The sequence below is a fragment of the Pongo abelii genome, chromosome 8, assembly GCF_028885655.2.
Source record: "Pongo abelii isolate AG06213 chromosome 8, NHGRI_mPonAbe1-v2.0_pri, whole genome shotgun sequence".
Classification (NCBI taxonomy): Eukaryota; Metazoa; Chordata; class Mammalia; order Primates; family Hominidae; genus Pongo; species Pongo abelii.
In genome coordinates this window covers 30,081,178-30,102,663 of record NC_071993.2, presented here as the reverse complement: position 1 = coordinate 30,102,663, position 21,486 = coordinate 30,081,178, and the positions used below count along the sequence as shown (strand labels likewise).

General features: G+C 46.1%; 1 protein-coding gene across 9 annotated transcripts in view; it reads left to right on the top strand.

Annotated features, from left to right (window-relative positions):
- The window catches only part of SVIL (supervillin), a 190,137-nt gene that overhangs the window by 147,691 nt on the left and 20,960 nt on the right, over positions 1-21,486 (top strand). For all 9 annotated transcript variants that reach the window (XM_054522129.2, XM_054522130.2, XM_063727519.1 and 6 more), the window contains 11 exons: positions 3,888-3,977; positions 4,064-4,150; positions 5,743-5,920; positions 8,968-9,140; positions 11,231-11,386; positions 12,685-12,821; positions 13,429-13,576; positions 13,705-13,850; positions 15,102-15,277; positions 18,188-18,332; positions 19,084-19,360. In XM_054522129.2, coding sequence (XP_054378104.1) covers positions 3,888-3,977; positions 4,064-4,150; positions 5,743-5,920; positions 8,968-9,140; positions 11,231-11,386; positions 12,685-12,821; positions 13,429-13,576; positions 13,705-13,850; positions 15,102-15,277; positions 18,188-18,332; positions 19,084-19,360 — 1,713 coding nt within the window. The remainder of the gene's footprint in view (positions 1-3,887; positions 3,978-4,063; positions 4,151-5,742; positions 5,921-8,967; positions 9,141-11,230; positions 11,387-12,684; positions 12,822-13,428; positions 13,577-13,704; positions 13,851-15,101; positions 15,278-18,187; positions 18,333-19,083; positions 19,361-21,486) is intronic.

Genomic DNA, 21,486 nt, shown 5'->3' with positions numbered 1-21,486 from the left:
CACACTTACCCATGGAGGGCATGGTGGTACATGATAGCTCAATTTAAAAGAAGAAACCATGGTCTTTTTAAGTTTTTTCTAAGAGACAGGGTCTTGCTCTTTTGCCTAGGCTGGGGTGCAGTGGCTCAATCATGGCTCACTGCAGCCTCAAACTCATGGGTTGGGGCAATCTTCCCACCACAGCGTCTCTAGTAGCTGGGACTATAGGTGTGCAACACCATGCCTGGCTTTTAAAAAATTTTTATGTAGAAATGAGGTGTCGCTGTGTTGCCCAGGCTGGTCTTGAACTCTTGGGCTTAAGTGATCCTCCCACCTCAGCCACCTAAGTAGCTGGGACTACAGGCTTGAGACACCATGCCCAGCCTTCTTTTAAAATTTTTTAAACTTACTGACATTCTATAAATGTTTTTTTGTGTAGGTTCTGTGAGATATTTCTACTGAATATCTTTTCTTCATAAATAGTATTTTCTTTAAACTTTATATGATTCTTGGAAATATTTGAAGGTCATAAAACAGTGATGCATAATTCCATTTGTCACTGTTTCAAAACTTACCCATTTGGAATTGAGTGCAAGTGTAGGTTTCAAAAGCAGTTCAAATCTGCTAACAAATTTTGGTCCTTTCCCATAATTACATTTATTTATTTATTTAGACAGAGTTTCACTCTTGTTGCCCAGACTGGAGTGCAATGGTGTGATCTCGGCTCACTGCATCCTCCACCTCCCGGGTTCAAGCAATTCTCTTGCCTCAGCCCCCCGAGTAGCTGGGATTACAGGCGGCCACCACCACGCCTGGCTAATTTTTCATCTTTTTAGTAGAGACGGAGTTTCACCGTGTGGGCCAGGTGGTCTCAAACTCCTGACCTCAGGTGATCCACCCGCTTCGACCTCCCAAAGTGCTGGGATTACAGGTGTGAACCACTGTGCCCAGCCCCCATAATTACTTTTTTCTTTTTCTTTTTTTTTTTTTTTTTTTTTTTGGTGGAGGGGACAGAATCTCGCTCTGTCTCCCAGGCTGGAGTGCAGTGGCACAATCTCAGGTCACTGCAACCTCTGCCTCCCAGGTTCAAGCAATTTTCCTGCCTCAGACTCCCAAGTAGCTGGGATCACAGGCGCACGCCACCACGCTTGGCTAATTTTTGTATTTTTAGTAGAGACGGGGTTTCACCATGTTTGCCAGGCTGGTCTTGAACTCCTGACCTCAGGTGATTCACCCGCCTTGGACTCCCAAAGTGCTGGGATTACAGGCATGAGCCACCCCGCCGGCCCATAATTACTTTTAAATTGTTTCCATTTCCTTCTGACCTGGCAACCATATACCCTAAGTCGGCCTTTCACAATAAGGAAGTTTATCCCCTCTTCCTTTTAGGTTAATTCCTAGGTCCTTCTCCATTAAACCTGATTTCTCTGACTGACCAAAGCCAAATCCGGGTATGCTTTAATAGCTGTCTAAAAGATGTCCTCAGTTCCTAGGCAGTGGGATGTCCCTGCTGCAATCTTCTGCTGCTGAGCTCTTGGAACTGATTTGATGCCTGTATTCAAAAATTTATAAAACTGACTTACATATCACATGGTTAGTAAAGTTACTGGAGAGCTTTGAGGCTTCATAAGAGTGTTTGGGGCTTTATTTCATATCCTGCAGGAAATGATTGAAATTTGGGGTCCCTTTGTCATCTATATGCACATACCATCACTTTCTAAGCTATTATTTAAAAGCAGATTTCCCAACTTAGTGATATACGTTTTCACATTCACTTGTTCTTAACATCTTGTCATCAAATATAGAGGCTTAGCTTTTCTTTTTCTCAGAACCTTTAATCCACACTTTTATGAAGAGTACCTAACTCATTATAGGTACATAATGAATGTTTGTAGAAGGAAGGGAAGGAGCGAGGCATGGGAAATCCCTGAACTGTGATTAACTAAAATCTTAGTGGGGAATCCTTTCTAACAAATCTATTCTTACCTCATCTTGGAATTGTGAAAATATAATTTACTCTCACAGAATGAGATACCATTTGCCAATTTTCTGCATCAGATCACAGAACTGGATACTCATGTTTAAACTCCTTTAATGTGAGCCCCAACCCTTCTTTAACAGAAGCACATCGTTAGGTGCAGAGTGACTAAGTAGAACTGGAACTGAGAACTTGAACCAGACCTCAGGTTTTCCAGCTTCTAGCCCAGGCTTTTATCTTGATGACTTTCTGCTTTGGTGTTTTTTCTTTCTTCCATCTTAAAAACCCTAATTTATTTGTAAATGGGTTCTTACTACCAAATGCCACTGCCCTTGTCCACACTGACATCTGTGAAAATGTTCCCAAAGAGAGTAGGTGACTGGTTGTTGTGTTTAGAATTCATTGAAAAGAGCTATGGAGGAGATCTTTTTTTTTGTTTTAACATTTTGTAATTTGCATCTCCCTGCCATGAGTCATTCATTCCCTAAGGATCCTTAGCTAGGTGGGGAGCACTTTTGCATAGTGCCACTGCCTGAACCGCCAGCAGGGGGAGCCATGGCAGCGGGGTTTGCCCGGCACCGGCCGGGACAGGGGTGGATTTCTCCGGTTGCTTTGGAAACCAGCCTTCAGAGTCAGTCCTGTTAATTAGCTGCGGAGTTAAAGGCCTCTGTGCTAATGAACTCCTCTGATGTCTCTTAAGCATCCTTCTAGTGAGTGATGATTTCCCTCCCCACCCTGTGATACCAGATTTTATTCATCTTTATCATCGTTCAAGAAAGTTTAATTTCTCATGGATATAAACCCTTTGCAGTTCTGGCAATTGAAACAAATTTTAAAACTTTTATTGACATCATCAATCAAATATATGTACGTAATGAGAATACTACTTGTAGAATACTACTAAAACTTGAGTTTTAAACCATTTAATGGGTTTTTTTATTAAATTTTTTATGCTATAATACTCCTCCCGTTCACAGGAGGAAGGAGCAGAATCATTTATTCCCTTGGTTTTCCTTGTGATAGTGATTTGCATATCCTCTGGATGTTGTTCGTCCAGGGATGCATTGTCATCTAAGTAGCAATGTCATCTAAGGATTTCACATTTATTACAAATGAGTACAGAGAACATTCACATCTCATTTTGTTTTTTTGTAAATGCACTAATCAGTTTTCTTTCCAATGCCTTCCACTTAGGTTAGGGAAGCAATACTCATCCTTCTCTTTACTAGGTTTTCTTCTTCCAGCTGGATACTTTCTCCATGCAGGAATTCCTCCCTTTCCCTTTCATATGTCTCTCACCACTTGCCCTTTTAAAGATTCCCCACCCTGCTTCTCGGTAAATATACGAGGAAAAGCATTTCCTGTTTCTGCCCACACAGGAGATGGACAGGACTTCCAACATGCAGTCGGTCCAGACCTGCCCTGGTCTGTAATTTCTTCTGAAAGGTTGGCCCTCCTTGGGTTACTGTCTATGTCATGTCCCCAGGGCCACTGTCCCTCCCTCCCCTCAGCCTGGAGGAGAGCTCCAGTGTGGGGGGCCAGTTGCTGGCAAGTGTGACACAGCTCATTCTGCAGATGGCACCAATGCACTCTCAGCTGCCCCTGCCATCTCCAAAGGGCCTCAGAACTCACAGCTGCATTTGCCCAAGTTAACGTGTCATGGACATGTTTTCCCATGTCTTCACCATTCATTTTGGAATATCGGCTTGTCAGCCACTACAGTCCTTGGAAATAATAAAATCCTGTCTACATTTGCAGTTGGTTGTCCCACAGTCGCGGTACCTATGAAATGTCTCCGTGTGTGTCTGCATGTGTGTAAATTCTTATATGTTGTGCCGTCTATCCTGGGACTCCTGGAGATCAGTCAGGGTCCCAGGGATTTCCAGAAGTGACCCTGAGATGCTCAGTAGCTCATCTGTGTGTTCCGCAGGTTTGGCGTCCCCTACTGCCATAACCCCAGTAGCCTCACCCATTTGCAGTAAAACAAGAGGCACCACACCCGTTTCCAAACCCCTGGAAGGTAAGTCACCAAGGCCCCGGCCACGCCAAGCCTGATCAGAAGAGGCCTTAGTGATGCGGTCTCACTGACAGTTTCTGCTTGCCTAGATATCGAAGCCAGACCAGGTATGCAGTTAGAATCGGACCTGAAGCTGGACAGGCTGGAAACCTTTCTAAGAAGGCTGAATAACAAAGGTACCTACTGGAAGCCAGAAGGCTTTGCTCTCAGAATCTCTAAATCCTGATTCTGATTGCTTTTCTTCCTCAGCTAAATTGTTTTCTATTATGGCTTTCCTAATTCATACTGTAATCATTATCTTTGTTGTTATCTTCAAAAAAATGAAGTTTTGGTCAAGACTGATTAGATTAACAAGCCCTAATTCACTTGATAACGTACTAAATTGGGGACTTCCAATAATACATTTTTTTTCTTGAATCTAAACCCTTGGGATGTAATCCAATTGGAATTGTGAACTAAGTGATTTTGCTTATAACTCCGAAAGCAGATTATTATATGTTGGCAAAATCAACGTGATCTTGGGCCTGGTGAACTTTAAATTGTATGTTATCAATTTCCAATAAGGTAAAAGCTAATATTATTTCGTATAATCACAAATGATTTCTAAAAGAAAATTATGACAAATGAATATTGAAGTAAATGTTTCAATATAAAAGTCAATGAGGTATACCAAATAAAAGAGCAATGTGCAAAAACAGCCTTTTATCTCTTGATTAAAATGTCCAATCCTGGAAACTTATCAAATACTAGGCGCTGGGAGTCCCTACTATTGACAGTGACCACTAAAAGGTTGAAAATAATACAACCACAACTGAACAGAAATATAAAAGTGTAATATAACTGAACTGGCTAGGCAGGGAATGCCAATCAGCAAAGCATTTATTACACACATGGAGCAGTGATCTAGCCCGTGGGTCAGCAAGTGATGGCCATTGCCAAATCCAGCTGCCCACCTTTTTTTTTTTTCCTTGTTTGTTTGTTTTTTAGAGACAGGGTCTTGCTCTGTCACCCAAGCTAAAGTGCAGTGGTGCCATCATAGCTCACTATAGCCTTGAACTCCTGGACTAAAGCAATCCTCCCACCTCAGCCTCCCAAGTAGGTGGGACTATGGGCGTGCACCACCAAGCCTGGCAAATTTTTTTTCTGTTTTTGTAGAGATGGGGTCCCACTATGTTGCTCAGGCTGAAGTCCTGGGCTCAAGCGATCCCCCAGCCTCAGCCTCCCAAAGTGCTGAGATTATAAGCATGAGCCACCATGCCCAGCCCTGTTTTTGTAAATAAAGTTTTATTGAAACATACCCATGCCCATTTGTGAACTATTGTCAATAGCTTTTGCATTAAGACAGCAGAACTGAGTTGTTGCAACACAGGCCCCATGTCACCCCTCCCCATGCAAAGCCTAAAATGTTTACTGGCTGGCCCTTTTCGGAAGAAGTTTGCCAACCCTTCATGTAGAATGAGGCTGAGGCTGGTTCATCTACCCTCAACAGAAGCAAGTGCAGGTTCAGAAGCGTTCAGTGGGCTCGTGTGTGCAGTATGGTCAGCCTCCCTCTCTCCCATTTTACTACAGAAGATTTGTTCAGGTGGGAAGTCCTTACGTCAGAGATAAAGTAAGGGCCTGGGAAGCAACCACAGGACCCTGTATATCACAACCGTGTTTCTTCCACTTCTGGAACTTAGGAGGAAGTAGAATTTTTAAACTATTGTGAAGCATAATTGGAGTCCTTGTTTTTATAAAACTCTTATGTCTTTTGCTTATTTGTTGATAGTTGGCGGGATGCACGAAACGGTGCTCACTGTCACCGGCAAATCTGTGAAGGAGGTGATGAAGCCGGATGATGATGAAACCTTTGCCAAATTTTACCGCAGCGTGGATTATAATATGCCGCGAAGTCCTGTGGAGCTGGACGAGGACTTCGATGTCATTTTCGATCCTTATGCACCCAAGTGAGTTATTTGGGTCTCCGTCTTTCCTCCACTGAGAAGGGCTTCCTTCGCCTGCACAGGACACATCCATGAGGCTCTTCCCCCAGTGCGGCTTCCTTCTCCTTCTCCTTCTAACTCCATCACGGCGGCGTTAGTATTCTAGAGCCAGGGCACCGTGTTGCAGGAGCCAGGGGCACGGAGCCTCGCAGCAGATAAAACATGCAGAGGGCAGACCAGATGTGCATGCAGGCAGACCGCGTGGGCCACAGATGCTGGTCCTGTGCCATAAAGAGGGCGTCACTGGATTTTTCACATAACGTGAATATTGTTTTGCAGTTTTTAGGTTTACATCACTTAGCAGAGAGTTCACGCCTGTCTTTCATTTGACATATTGAATTCTTGCTCATAATTTTGCAAAATATTTGGATGAGATGGGCTTAAACTAATACAGCTAACTAGAAAATCAGGCATGTTTCTTAGCTTCCAATCATTTATAAAATCAATAGATCTGCGGGTTTTCTCATTGATGTCTAAGGGTTTCTCTTCCCAGGGGAACATGACTAAACCAACTAGGAAAAGTGATTATGGTATTAGGAGTCCGTCAATTTCAAGTGCCAAGAAAAAGATCCCAACTCAAACTGATTTCAGCAAAAAGAAAAGTGCGGAGGGGTTTACCGGCTCAGTCGCTGCACAAGTGCGGAGGGGTTTACTGGCTCAGGCGCTACACAGTGCGGCGGGGTTTACTGGCTCTCTCTCTGCACAGTGCGGGGGGGTTTACTGGCTCTCTCTCTGCGCAGTGCGGCGGGGTTTACTGGCTCTCTCTCTGCACAGTGCAGAGGGGTTTACTGGCTCAGTCGCTGCACAGTGCGGCGGGGTTTACTGGCTCTCTCTCTGCTCAGTGCAGAGGGGTTTACTGGCTCAGTCGCTGCACAGTGCGGCGGGGTTTACTGGCTCTCTCTCTGCTCAGTGCTGAGGGGTTTACTGGCTCTCTCTCTGCACAGTGCGGCGGGGTTTACTGGCTCAGTCGCTGCACAGTGCGGCGGGGTTTACTGGCTCTCTCTCTGCTCAGTGCTGAGGGGTTTACTGGCTCTCTCTCTGCGCAGTGCGGCGGGGTTTACTGGCTCAGTCGCTGCACAGTGCAGCGGGGTTTACTGGCTCTCTCTCTGCGCAGTGCGGAGTGGTTTACTGGCTCAGTCGCTGCACAGTGCGGCGGGGTTTACTGGCTCTCTCTCTGCGCAGTGCGGCGGGGTTTACTGGCTCTCTGCGCAGTGCAGAGGGGTTTACTGGCTCTCTCTGCGCAGTGCGGAGGGGTTTACTGTTTCACTCGCTGCACAGTGCGGGGGGGTTTACTGGCTCTCTCTCTGCACAGTGCGGAGGGGTTCGCTGGCTCAGTCGCCGCACAGTGCGGGGGGGTTCGCTGGCTTAGTCGCCGCACAGTGCGGGGGGGTTCGCTGGCTCAGTCGCCGCACAGTGCGGGGGGGTTCGCTGGCTCAGTCGCCGCACAGTGCGGGGGGGTTCGCTGGCTCGCTCGCTGCACAGTGCCGAGGGGTTTGTCGGCTCAGTAGCTGAACAGTGCAGAGGGGTTTGCTGGCTCGCTCGCTGAACAGTGGAGATGTGGTCTCCGGTTCTAAAAGCCCCTCAGAACACAGTCTGTCTTGGCTGTTTTCCTTTGGGCGGCCTTACTCTCCGTCAGGCAGTGGCCTGGCGGCAGATGGACACCCCAGCTCTGGAGTCACAAGGCTGCCTCCCTGGCCAGCCCAGCACGGGTAGCTTCTCTTCTCAGTAGTCCAAGCAGAAGTTCCAGGTTTGATTTTCTTGGCTTCAGCTTGAGCCCCTGTCCATCCCTAAACCAGTCACTGTGGCCAATGGGATAGAAGATGCTGACTGGGTAAAGGCGGGTCTCTGGGTCTCCTTTAGAGCCACGGGTGGGGGCGCAGGGAGGTGGTTTCCCCAAAGGAAAATCCAGATGCTATTACCAGACACAGAGGAAGACGGGCTAGACAGGCTCCACCCACGGCAATCCACCACATCCATCTGGTCTTAACTGCGAAATTGTCAGAGTGACGTGTCATGTCATTTTCTACAAGCTGCTTCAGATAAATTCGTTGCGTATTCCAGTTTGCTCAATTTGTTTCAGTTTGCATGTTTTAATTTCCTAACTTAAAAAAATGAGCCCTTTGCCATTTTCCACTTCAAAATAGTATTTTGGATATTTGCATACATAACCGTTTAACCATTTCTCAGTCTTCCGCCCACACAATGTTACTGTTCAAATAGTTGTATATCATAATTTAAACATATTGACACACATATGACACCATGGTACGTAAAGACGCCTTTTGGGCACAGAGGCCTGCGCAGCTGGAGGTGGAGAGTGGCAGCAGGAGTCTGTTGGGAGATCGCTTCGCTCGGTTTGCTCACCTCCCCTAGTCTGGTTTTCTACCCCAAAGAGTTGTGAGAATGTGGGGTGGTCACAGATGGTTGCGGGCCTATTTTATTTCAATATATTCTTCCAAAAAGTGGTTATTTTTCAGAGGTGGGCAGTGAGTTGAGTGGAAGCTAGTCATGGAGGGTCAGTAAGGGGACCGGAAGCTATTGCATAGGGAGAAAGATTAGTCTGAGCGAAGAGGATTACATCAAGGAGCCGTGGTCTGCAAATTCCCGAAGGGCTTGCCGGAGACAGACAAGTAGACATGGGTGTATGGTTCCAAAGCGAGAATTAGGACGTGTGCATGGGCGCGGTAAGGAGAGGGAAGAGCTGCCTAACCCCTAGAGCTGTCTAGCAGAGCCATGAGCTGCCCGGAAGTACTCCACACCCTCCCAGGCGGAGACCAAGGGCCATGAGTGAGTGTGGGCGTCCGGGCGTGGCTGAGATTTGAATTCAGTGGGCTTGCGTCTCTCTTCCATCTCCAAGATTCTACGACTCCATGTCAGGGGAGTGGCAGTGGGAGGAGGAGTTGCAAGATTTGTAACAAAATCAGGAAATACACTGGGGAGTCCAAGACCCCCAGGTCATCCAGGTGTGGTGGTGTCGCAGACTGGGACCGCGGCTCTGCTTCCATCCGCAGATTGACGTCTTCTGTGGCCGAGCACAAGCGGGCAGTTAGGCCCAAGCGCCGGGTTCAGGCCTCCAAAAACCCCCTGAAAATGCTGGCGGCAAGAGAAGATCTCCTTCAGGAATACACTGAGCAGAGATTAAACGTTGCCTTCATGGAGTCAAAGCGGATGAAAGTAGAGAAGAGTGAGTATTTGAACCCCCACCCTGCTTCTGAGTTTGGGAATGGCTTCTTCCGATGCTTTACTCATTGCTTGGTTTTCTGCCCTGTGAAGGCCAATAATGGTGCTCAGAAGACCCTCATGAAGTAAAAAGGAGTAAGTTTGGACACACATGTGCACGCTTACCTAGACTTTAAAGATTTTTCATAGAAATTCTCACAGTGTGTATCACCTGTTCAGTTAGTTAATTCAGATTATCCTGGGGTTTGGTTTTTTTTTGTTTTTTTTTTTAAAGACTGGGGTCTTGTCATATTGCCCAGGCTCATCTCAAACTCTCTGGCCTCAAACAGTCCTCCCACCTTGATCTCTTAAAGTGCTGGGATTACAGGCACAAGCCACCGCACCTGGTTACAAATTACCCTGTTTTATTGAGTTTTCTTTCTGGAAGTTAAAAGAGATGGATATTTCTGAGTATGGTAATTCAGCCATTTTCAGCTTTGTAGATCCTGAACACACAATCATTCTTCATTTAATCTTATTAGTCGTTTGATCTCTTATAGTAAAAGAGCCGTTTGGTCTTTTGGTAAAACACTTCAAATCACTGGAGTATCTAATCCTAGATTTTTATATTATTAATTAACACAAACGCCAGTGCTTTTCAGGTCGTTCTTGGTAAGACCCTGAGCTTCTCGGAGTTGGGATGTGGGCTGGAGGGAGCAGGTGGAGCTGGCGGGGGTGATGAATGGAGGCGAGGAGATGGGCTCCAGACTCTCAGTCTCACTGTAGGCCTAGCCACACTGCTCTCATCTGCCCAATAATGTGGGGTTCCATCATTCTGAAACAGTGATTTTCTTGGTTTGAGGTGATAGCATGCATAATCTTGATTTTTGGAATAATCTTGCTGTAATTTTCATTTTCCCATAACACTCATAGACCTATTTCCTAATGTTTTTCTTAGAAATATAGTATTTAGATGAAGTGGTTGAGTCTTTTCGTTATAACTGGTTTACTAGGAAAGTATATTTCAGACTGGGTGTGGTGGTTCATGCCTGTAATCCCAGCGCTTCAGGAGGCAGAGGCAGGAGGATCACTTGAGCCCAGGGGTCTGAGACCAGCCTGGGAAACATAGCTAGACTTCATCTCTACAAAAAACAAAAAAATTAGCCAGGTGTGGTGGCATTCACCTGGGGTCCCAGCTACTCAGGAGGCTGAGGTGCGAGGCTCACTTAACCCCAGGAGATCAAGGCTGCAGTGAGCCATGATAGCACCACTGCACTCCAGGCTGGGCGACAGAGCCACACCCTTTCTCAACAACAACAAAAAAAGTGTATTTAAAAACCACAACACCATAACGAATTGACAAGTGGTGTTATATGTCTTCAAACTTAATCCCAGTGAAATAAATTTCTGAATTTCTCTCCAGCATATACATTTTTAAAACAATAAGTTGGAGAAATAAATGTTGGCACAGATTTTACGTATGTTTCCTCTGCCTCCACTTTTGGGGGCTCAGGGGTTGGATTAGTGATGACTGACCGGTCTATAGATGTTTGCTGTTTTGCAGTGAAAACCCATCTTATAACTACAGTCTTAACTCTAAGAGCAGAAGACCTCAAGATACCATCTGGCTGATCACTTTGCCTTCAGATAAAGATTAGAACCTAATCATCCCTTACAGATGTCTACTTTTTTTGTTTTCTTTATGTATAAAGGCTTTTGGTGAAAGCTGTCTAACAGTCATCTGGCATCCATACATTTGGGCATCTAAAAGTTGTTAGGATTTAGAACAGCTTTCAGTGGAATTGCAACAAGTGAATCCAGCTCCTGGTTTTGTACTAAATTAGCTGGTCCACATCATCACTCAGTTCTTGTCCCTCTGCACAGCGCAGTGTGACACTTGTCAACAAGCAGTTTATATTTTCAATGCTGTACTTAATTCTTAACACGGTGGTTAAGCATTGAATTGCACATTTAATCAAACTTGAGTATGTTTCCCCTCTCGGGATTAACGTGAAAAGACAAAGGTGTTGAGTCAGTTATGAATAATTTCTGACTGTAAATATTGTCACTGTAACTGAACCTCCTGTTTTGTGTTTCCTTATTCAACCTGCCCAGTGTCTTCCAACTCCAACTTCTCAGAAGTCACCCTGGCAGGTTTAGCTAGTAAAGAAAACTTCAGCAACGTCAGCCTGCGGAGCGTCAACCTGACAGAACAGAACTCTAACAACAGCGCTGTGCCCTACAAGAGGCTGATGCTGTTGCAGATTAAAGGTATTTCAGAGCAGCCTGGCACGGTCACTCAGGGCCCGTGTTTTCTGTCTGGTCCCATACGGAGTCCTGACTCTGTAATTCATTGCCTGTGCCGGGAAAGGAATGCATGCTTTTTGAGAACTTATTGTGTGTTCCTTGCTATGCAACCTCCTGTCTCTTAAGCTTCCCCAAATCCCATGACATAGGAAGTATTCTGCCCACCAGGGCTTCCAGAGGCAGGAACGTGTCTGGAGTCCCAGCAGCTACTGGGTGGCAGAGCTGGATTGGAACCCAGGTCCCCCCACTCCAGAATCCCAGCTTTTACTCCTGGTGCCCCCTGCCCCACGAAGCGGCCACACATCCATGCAGTTACCAGAGGTGCCCTACGTCATCAGAGGGGCTCTTTGCTCCCTGCCCAGTTCTCCCCAAGTCAGTACAGAACCGGAGAGGGAGACACAGCTTGGAGAAGGAATCAAGGGAAGGTCGACACAGATGAAGCCCACCTGCATTCCGCTCCAGTGCCCTTCCTGTCTGTAGCAAGGGAGATTCCAAAGACGAACCAGGGGGGGCTCTGGGCCATGAGGAGGAGACTCGGCTGCCTCCTGGTGGCCACTGTATAGATGAGTCCTTGAGATGAGAATGGAGGAAATATCCTCTCCCTCCAGGAGGGTTTCCCGCATGTTTCTGTGTAACCACTATCCTATTGTGTGTATTTAAAAAGGCTAGTGACAAGCTCAAATAACCAAATAGTCCTCAGTCTTAACCCAGAGACTACATGATCAGTTTAATTGTGGAAAGCTCAAAATCAACAAATATTTAGGAAAAGGTGTTGAAAGCCACAGAAGGCGGTGGCTCCATCCTTCCTGTTGAGAGGCCCCTAGGGTTCATAGTGGAAACTCCCCAGGGGAAGATCCGACCCTTCCTGAAGGCGTGGCTTCCCTTGCCTGGGCCACAGGTGTAATTCGATGCAGGAGGTGGCCAGGGGAGAGAAAGGCCCCGGGAGAAGAGTGAAGGAGGGAAAAGGAGCCTGTGTGCTTATCTCCCTGGAAGGGGGAGCCTTCATTAACCCATGCACATGACACTGATAATGGTCCTGAGAAGCGGGTGACATGTGGGAAAGCACAAACCAGGGAAGCAGCTGCTAGTGCCATCGCGATGCCCTTTCTAAATTCCCCTGCTGCCACCCTGGGCCATGGGCACTCTTATTAGCAGACAAGACTCTAGAAGTGAAAGTGTCCGCAGCAGAGATGCTTCCGATGTGGGGTGTGTCCTATCCCCGTTCTGTCTGGAAAGATGGTGACTGTCTGCCTCATGTTCAGGAAGAAGACACGTGCAGACCAGGCTGGTGGAACCTCGAGCTTCGGCGCTCAACAGTGGGGACTGCTTCCTCCTGCTCTCTCCCCACTGCTGCTTCCTGTGGGTAGGAGAGTTTGCAAACGTCATAGAAAAGGCAAAGGTTGGTACCTGAAAAATAAAAGACGTAGCTTTAGCTAACGTCTCCTTTCCACACCGGTGGAGTGTTCTTCCCGGCATCAGTCACAAAGCTTCTAAACGCCAGGTGCTGCATTCAAGTGAGAAGGGATAGCTAGGATTCCTTTTCCTGAATGTCTCTCAAACAAGCCTTCATTACATGTTTAAATGGGATGCTTTAGGACTATGACCTACACCCCAGTGTTTAGGTCCTGGGTTCCTTCCTACTCCTGTGTAAAAAAGGAAGCGGCCCCACTTTAAAGTCCTTTATCCCAGGTAGCTATGAAGTTCTGCCATAGACCTATTGAATGAGACTGTCATGGGGTAAAGCCCAAAGAATAGTGTTTTTTAAAAGCATCACATGTGACCTATTGAAGATGGAGAACTATTGCTCTAAAGAATTGATACTCCCTGGTCTTTCAGTTATGTTTTCTTGAGGTCATTGAAAATACCCAGTAACCAGCATCTACCCACACCCGTGGTCACAAGGCTTTCCTTGCAGGCACACTGTTTCTCCCTCTGGTTTTGACATGTGCCACTCTGTCTAGCCAAGGGCTTTTCTACCCAGGTAATTGTGTTCCTTTCTTTTTTAGGCCTCAGAACTTGCAACTTTAATTCAGACAAAGAGGGAACTTGGTTGTAGAGCTACTTATATCCAAACCATTGAAGAAGGAATTAATACACACACCCATGCAGCCAAAGACTTCTGGAAGCTTCTGGGTGGCCAAACCAGTTACCAATGTAAGACTTCATTGTACTTCAGAGATTGACAAGACTTGAATCTCCTTTCTTCTCCCTTAGCTCATTCTTCTAAACCAGCTACTTTGCAATGTAAAATGTGATGCTCTCCTGTTGTTCTTATCCCCAAGCTGCTGGAGACCCAAAAGAAGATGAACTCTATGAAGCAGCCATAATAGAAACTAACTGCATTTACCGTCTCATGGATGATAAACTTGTTCCTGATGACGACTACTGGGGGAAAATTCCAAAGTGCTCCCTTCTGCAACCCAAAGAGGTACAGTCCGTGGGCTCTGCCCTTCAGTGAGAAAGCACACTGAAAGCACTCAGCACAGGCTGCCCAATAAATTAGATAGTAAGTGCCCAATAAAGGTTAGCCAGTGTCAGTACCCATTGTAGAACATTTACAGCTTTTTAAAGGATATTTGTGATTTCAAACCATTACTGGTATCTTAAATGCTAATATGGAATCCAGAATATAATTTAGAGGTGACATGGATCATTGAAGGTTTTTATATCTTAGGCAAAATACAAATACTTCTTAGCCCTATTTTTGCATTTTGCATAAACATTATAATAAAATATTTTTAAGTCCTTAAATTTGAGGAACACTAGATGCATGTATATATAATTTATGGATTTCTCAATTAATGTGCTGTTTTTGTCCTGTCACAGCAGTAAATATTTATTAATTACATACATTTCCAGTACCATTAAGCATGCTAAGTATCGAGAAAGTGGAAGACACACAGGCCCTTAAGTTTAATTGGGCAGAAGAGTATTAGAAGGAATGTAATCTGGAGCAAGGTTGACTGTGTGACATGTATGGGCATTTACATGAGGGGAAAGTCACAGAAAAATAAATCTTCAGGAATAATTTTACATAGAAAGTGAAATTGAGCCTAGTTTAGAGTTAAGCAAAATTTGAATTGCTGGAAGTGAAGGGAGAAATCATTCTAAGAGAAAGAATAAAATGAACCATGAAAATAAGAAATAGCATTACATTCATGTATTCATTCAGCAAACACTTAGTAATCAACCCCTCCTGTGCGTATTGCTATGATCTGATCCCTGCCCTTAAGGATCTTGGAATTGTGTACTGGAGAGAAGACACCATTGGACCACGAGTGCCTGGGGTATATGAAGTGGCCTCTGTGTATATATTAAGTGAATGAATGAGCACATGAGAGGGGGAGGAATAGGGGACAGAGGGAGGAAGTCGACAGGAAGATGTACCTAAAGAACTCTTGTGAATCGCAAGTTGTAAGCACGTTGAGAGTTCAGAGGAGGAAACATTATCCTGGCCACTTAGGACACTGGGAGGAGGAATCGTGCCCGCAGGGCAGAGGCTGGCTCAGTGGGGCAGTGCCAGCTGAGATCTCCTGGCCTTTTTGTGTCTGTGCTGGTTGCCCCATTAGGATTTCTGTCTTCCTCCATTTGACTCACTGTCAACAGAGACCCTGTTGCACCTGATTCAACTGTTGCACGTTCTTGAAGTTAACAAATTCTTTTGTGCCATTTCTCCCAGGTACTGGTGTTTGATTTTGGTAGTGAAGTTTACGTATGGCATGGGAAAGAAGTCACATTAGCACAACGAAAAATAGCATTTCAGCTGGCAAAGCACTTATGGAATGGAACCTTTGACTATGAGAACTGTGACATCAATCCCCTGGATCCTGGAGAATGCAATCCGCTTATCCCCAGGTACTCCTGCTGCCGCCCAGGGACAGCTCTTCAAGCGAGCTGATTCCCTTCGATCCCTCTGTTCTCACCACAGTCCTCTACTCTCGCTCTTTATAGGATTCAGTTTTCATAAACGGTTATATGCAGTGGACTGTGAATATTCACAAAAGGAACAGTTCTTTAACTTTTATCTAACTATTGCAGAAATATGGATGTTGTAGTCTTCTGGAAGAGGTTTGTTATAGTTGATTTCTTGAAGTGAGCAAGAAATGCTGCAAGTTTCTCCCTGCGGCATTCCAGGTGCTGCTGTGGCAGATGAACAGCAATTGTTTAAACAAATTACATGTGCATCTGAAAGGCTTCCCCGGGTCTGGAATTCAGCCATTGATCTGAAGGTGCAAAGGCAGCATGCCTCCTTCTAATTTCATACCTTCCCAGCATCGCCTTCGAATTCCAGGATTTATTTGGCAGAAGATGATGTTTATGTCTTTATACCTTTTGGGAAGGGAAGAGGGGGAGGAGATGGTGTTAAAATAATGATTGCAATTGTAATATTCCCTGCATGTACTAGACTCTGTAAAGTCATTTTGGCAATTCAAGAGAATATGTGCAAAGTCACAAATTATGATTATGGAAAAAAGAATTCCTACATGCAAAGGATTGTTGTTGTTTTTTCAACTATCAGACCAAAAAAGAACTAGTGCTTTTTAACTATGGGTGCCGTTATAATAGATTAGAAACCAGTGAACCACCAAACAGCATAGAATATTGGGCATCACACATTTTAATGTTTTCCATTGAACTGGTCTATGAATTTCAACCTTCCTGCCTAGTTTCCTGCTTTAAAATCCAATTATTGATTTTCTTATTAATTATTATAGAAATCATTAAAATTATGTCAGTGTGGTAAGAAGTTTTAACGTCCTTGTTAAGCAAATGCACTAATGTTTAACCTCAGTATGGTAACAACTGTTGTTTTAAGGACTGGAACTACAGCTCAAAGATTTTATTTGGTATAGCAGAGGAAAAAAGAACAAGCTAAAGCATAAAATCTATGTAATGGCCAACTGTATTTAATAGTGGCATAATCACAGATCTGAAAGTAGATGACTGAGCTCCTAACCTACTGGTTTTCAACATCTCTGAGGCAGAATCACCTGAGGGGCCTTTAAAAAAAGGCATTTGCTCAGCCCAGCCCCAGAGATGTGTTTTCGATTCATGTGAGTTACAGCTTATGTGTCAATATGTCTTAAAAGCTCCCAGGGATTTTAAGATGCAGCCAGGATTACACACCCAACCCTTCTTAGCAAATGAGGCTGAAAGCACTGAGCCCAGTTCCAGCTGTAAGTCAGGGAAGGGGGTAGAGAAACCCCTGGCTCCTGGCCCAGGTCCGTCCCCCTCACCCTGCAATCTGCTGCGTCGCTTGCTCACAACGCTTCAAAACATAAATGCCAGATTCTAAAGCAGAAGCCAAGAGCCCTTTCAATCATCATCTTAGCAAGCCTGCAGAGTAGGACTGACATAAGAGGCAGTCATTCAGATATTTTCTGATAAAGACCACAGCCTTTCAAGACCGCAGTGCATTTTCCATAGGTGCTTATGTTTGGTTCCTAAAGTCCCACAAGAGCATGAGGTAGAAGTGTCTGTGCTCTGTGATTTATCTGGCAGCTTTCTTTGAATCAGGCAGCCTTTTTGATGTGCCTCAGCTGCGACATCAGCAGCTGTGGTCTTGACCAAACAGGAAGTGACTGAGGCAGTAGCACAGCAGGGCACAAGCAGCAGGGGGGGTTGCTCTGAGGGGTGGCTGCATCCCAGGCCGGATTCACAACCAAAGATGGATCTGGAGGGATGAGAGATCGTGCATAGTATTCCAGGGCTACACCCTCCGCAGCACACGTATCTTCTCAGCTATACCTTTATCTAAAATACCTGTGTTCTTGGGGACAGTGTAAATTCTGAAATCCTAAGGCCACACAAGACCTCCGGGTGGAGCTGTGCCGTTTTCTTTCCTATCTCTCTGTGCTCTCCTGTCTGCTGCCCTGGCCAGTGGCCTAGAAATAAGTGCACAAAAAGGCACTTCAAGATCTATGAAAGTGTGTTCATTTTAGTGACGGGAGAATCTCCATACTCTGGAGAGCTTTGTTGTAACATGACATAAAATAGTAGAGAATTGAGGAGGGAGCTACCTCTTCCCTACATCTATTAATTAATTGGAGGGGAAACTTGGTAAGCGTCTGCAGGTGACTGGGTGGCTAAAGTAGACAAGGTTTTCCCGCGGCTTCTGCCTTTGCCAAAATCCCCACCCAGCGTGCCACCCCAGGGTATCCCAAAGACAAGAATTTGCTAGAATATGGCCCACACCTGTAGTCCCAGCACTTTGGGAGACTGAGAAGGAAGGATCACTTAAGGCCAGGAGTTCAAGACCAGCCTGGGCAACATAGCGAGACCCCTGTCTCATATTTAAAAAAATACAAAAATTAGCTAGGCATGGTGGCACACACCTGCAGTTCCAGCTATTTGCAAGGCTGAGGCAGGAGGATCACTCCAGCCCAGGAGTTCAAGGCTGCAGGGAGCTATGATTGTGCAACTGCACTTCAGCCTAGGCAACAGAACAAGACCTTATCTCTAAAAAAAAAAAAAAAAAAAAAAGAACTTGCTAGAATGTAAGAAAAGTCTAGTCCTGACATGGTTCATGTCACATTCAGGCACATCAAAAACTCTATGTACACAAGCTTTGCATGACTTAAGACTAAAATAACAAAATGTCATTATTTGGTAAAATGCAGGAAAATAAACCATTTGTTTTATATGTACTTAAGTACTTTGAGGTTTTTTCCAGTAGCCGCATGTGTTTTAGATTCCTTTGTTTAAGCTTGGCTTAATCTTGGTTCTTTTCCTGTCTGTTCTCCCAACCCCCCTCCTACCCTACAGAAAAGGACAGGGGAGGCCCGACTGGGCGATATTTGGGAGACTTACTGAACACAATGAGACGATTTTGTTCAAAGAGAAGTTTCTGGATTGGACAGAACTGAAGAGACCGAATGAGAAGAACCCCGGGGAACTTGCCCAGCACAAGGTATTCCGGCGACCAAGTCTCAAACCTCAGGGCTTGGTTTGGGTCCCAATAAAAGTGGCCTTGATGTAAAATGATCAAATCAGGATAGTTCGCATGGCCGTCACCCCAGAGGTATCATTTCTTTGTGGTGAGAACATTCAAATCTCTTCTAGCTATTTTGAAATATGCAATATAGTATTGGAAAACAGTCACCCCACTGTGCAGGAGAAAACCAGAGCTCATTCCTCCTCTCTGATTGTCATTTTGTACCCGTTGGCCAACATCTCCCTATCCTCCCTGTGCCATCTCCTTCCCACACCCCCTTCCCCATAAAACAGATGCATGTATCAACACATCAAATCATACCCATAATAATGTGTCAACTAAAATACTTTTTTAATTAAAAAAAAAACCATGGAGACACACACACACACACACACACACACACACTCTCTCTCTCAAAGCTAGGAAGCCTTCCCAGGATTCACTAGTAGAACAGCAGACAGGCCTCCAGTTCTAATCTGACCCTGGGAAGTGAAGAGTCTGGTTTGTGCCTGTTCTCAGGCATCCATGCGCTGTTGTGGCGATGGGTGTTCAGACCTCCCAGAGTCTGGAAATGCAGCCTTTCCCTGACTGCAGTTAAACATCCTGAGACAGAGTGTGGAAGCTGTATTTTTATGCTGTCCCATGAACAGCTGAAGCAGCATTGAGCGTGACAAGGAATAGCTGCGGAAACAGGCAACTGAACCGATGTCTTCACGTTCCTCTGTAGGAAGACCCCAGGGCCGATGTCAAGGCATACGATGTGACACGGATGGTGTCCATGCCCCAGACGACAGCAGGCACCATCCTGGACGGGGTGAATGTCGGCCGTGGCTATGGCCTGGTGGAAGGACACGACAGGAGGCAGTTTGAGATCACCAGCGTCTCCGTGGATGTCTGGCACATCCTAGAATTCGACTATAGCAGGCTCCCCAAACAGAGCATCGGGCAGTTCCACGAGGGGGATGCCTATGTGGTCAAGTGGAAGTTCATGGTGAGCACGGCAGGTTAGTGAGCGCTCATGGCTTCTTCCAGCTGAAAGAGGTCGGCCCGGCAGCCCTGCAGGAGCCAGCTTCTCCAGTGAATCCTGTCGTGCCCTCTGCTGCGTGCGTGCAGTGGGGCACTGCAGTCGTGCGCCTTTGAGAGCCACTTAGTAAACCACAGAGATGAAAAGAAGTAAGGCCGAATTCCTAACAACCCAGCATTGCCGAGGCCGCTGGTGTTCACCTGTAGAAATTGAACTTGCACGTCAAGTCTTCTCAGCTCTCTCTCTCCCTCCCCTACCCCTGTCCCCAGAGCTTTTCTGGGAAAGAGATGATTGGCCTCTAAATGATATTTCCCACGTGGCTGTGTGCTGCTTCAATTAAAGTCATTAAGTACAGCATATTTTCGTGATTTAAAGCTGGAACCAAATGGTGCTGTAACATAATAGTAAATACATGCACAGAAGATTGATTTGAGAAGTGAAAGAGGCTGTTTCTCCCGAGACTGAGAGCACAGGTGGTGCTTTGTGGGTCTGGTGTAGTAAATGCAGAGTCTAAACTCTCCTCGCTTCCTGATGGTGACAGACCCCGTTGCAAAACACTCACCTGGATGCTTGGCGCCGGGGAAAGGGGGAGTCCGGTTATCTCTGGAGAAATCATCCCTCTCCTTGCCAAGGAGGAGCCTTTTCCACAGCGCTCCTCACCCCTTCCCATTTAGGAGAGCATGCAGGTCACAGGTTTGTGACTTCAACTCAGAAGAGAGTATTTTTGCCTCTTTACAGCCCCCTTGCTGTGCAGGTGCACCTGCCCCCGGGGCCACAGGAAGCACAGGCAGCTGTTTGCTGACCAGAAAACTGCAGGCTCAGATCCTGATTTATACAAGATGCATCTATTCATCAGCTGACATTTCCTGAGCACCTACTCTATGGAAGACACTTTGTAGGGACCAAGTAAATATTTCAGACCCTGTCTCCAAGACGCATGTGGTATCAATGACATAAAGCAGGTGCAGGAGCAGCCAGCAGGTGGGCCTCGCTGAGTACATAGCCAATGGGGTTGTGTGCTGTGCAGAGCCAGGCTGTGGCCCAGAGGTCCCCCTGCCCCCTGGGGCACGATGCTGAGGGCTTTACCCTGCCTCTAGCTGAGTGCCTGCTGGGCTCCCTGAGACTTCTCTGTTGTGGTGCTAATTTTTCAGATAAGGACCAAGACAGTAACATCAAGGAACCTGCCTGAAGCCACACAGCTAGCAGGGAGTGGAGCTGGACACTCAAGTCCAGACCTGCCTCTTTTCAAACCCAACTGTGCTATTAACCCGCTCTGCAGGCAGGGAGTCAGAGTGGGGCTCCAGCACAGGATGTGGGCAGCCATGAGTTTGGCTACAAAGAGGGGCCAAAGATCCCAGTCACCAGACCGTGGAGCAGGTCAGGGTTGAACCAGCAGCAAGGCGACTTGAGGTTGAGCCACTAAACACACCAAACTTCAGGGGCTTCTTAAACAGCAGGAATGGGCTCTTCCAGGGCCCAGGCAGCTCCAGCTTCTCCTTCCAGGGAGTAGTGGGGTGTCAGACAAGGACCCCCAATGGGAGGGACATTTCTTTCTTTCTTTTTGTTCTGTTTTTTTTTTTGAGACAGGGTTTCACTCTGTCTTCCAAGCTGGAGTGCAGTGGCAGAATCTCGGTTCACTGCAGCCTCGACCTCCCAGGCTCAAGCCATCCTCATGCCTCAGCCTCCCAAGTAGCTGGGACTACAGGCACGTGCCACCATATCAAGCTAATTTTTTTTATTTGTTATAGAGATGGGGTCTCACTATGTTGCCCAGGCTGGTCTCAAACTCCTGGGCTCAAACCATCCTCCCACTTCAGCCTCCCAAAGGGAGCAGCATTTCTCATCTACTTAATTTCTTATGAGCAAGCAATTGGAACTGCTCCTTTCCTTTTTCATAAGGAGCCACAGGCGCTGGGACCCTACAGCCTGGGATTCAGAATCTCAGGCCCTCACTTACCAGCTGTGTGGGCTGGGTAAAGTTACCCTGTCTGAGCCTTGGTTTTCTCACCTGGAAAATAGGGATTATAGTACTCAGCTCACAGGACTTTATAATCAGGTATATATGACATTTAGCCGGTGCCTGGCCTGTGTTCACATTGTAGGTGC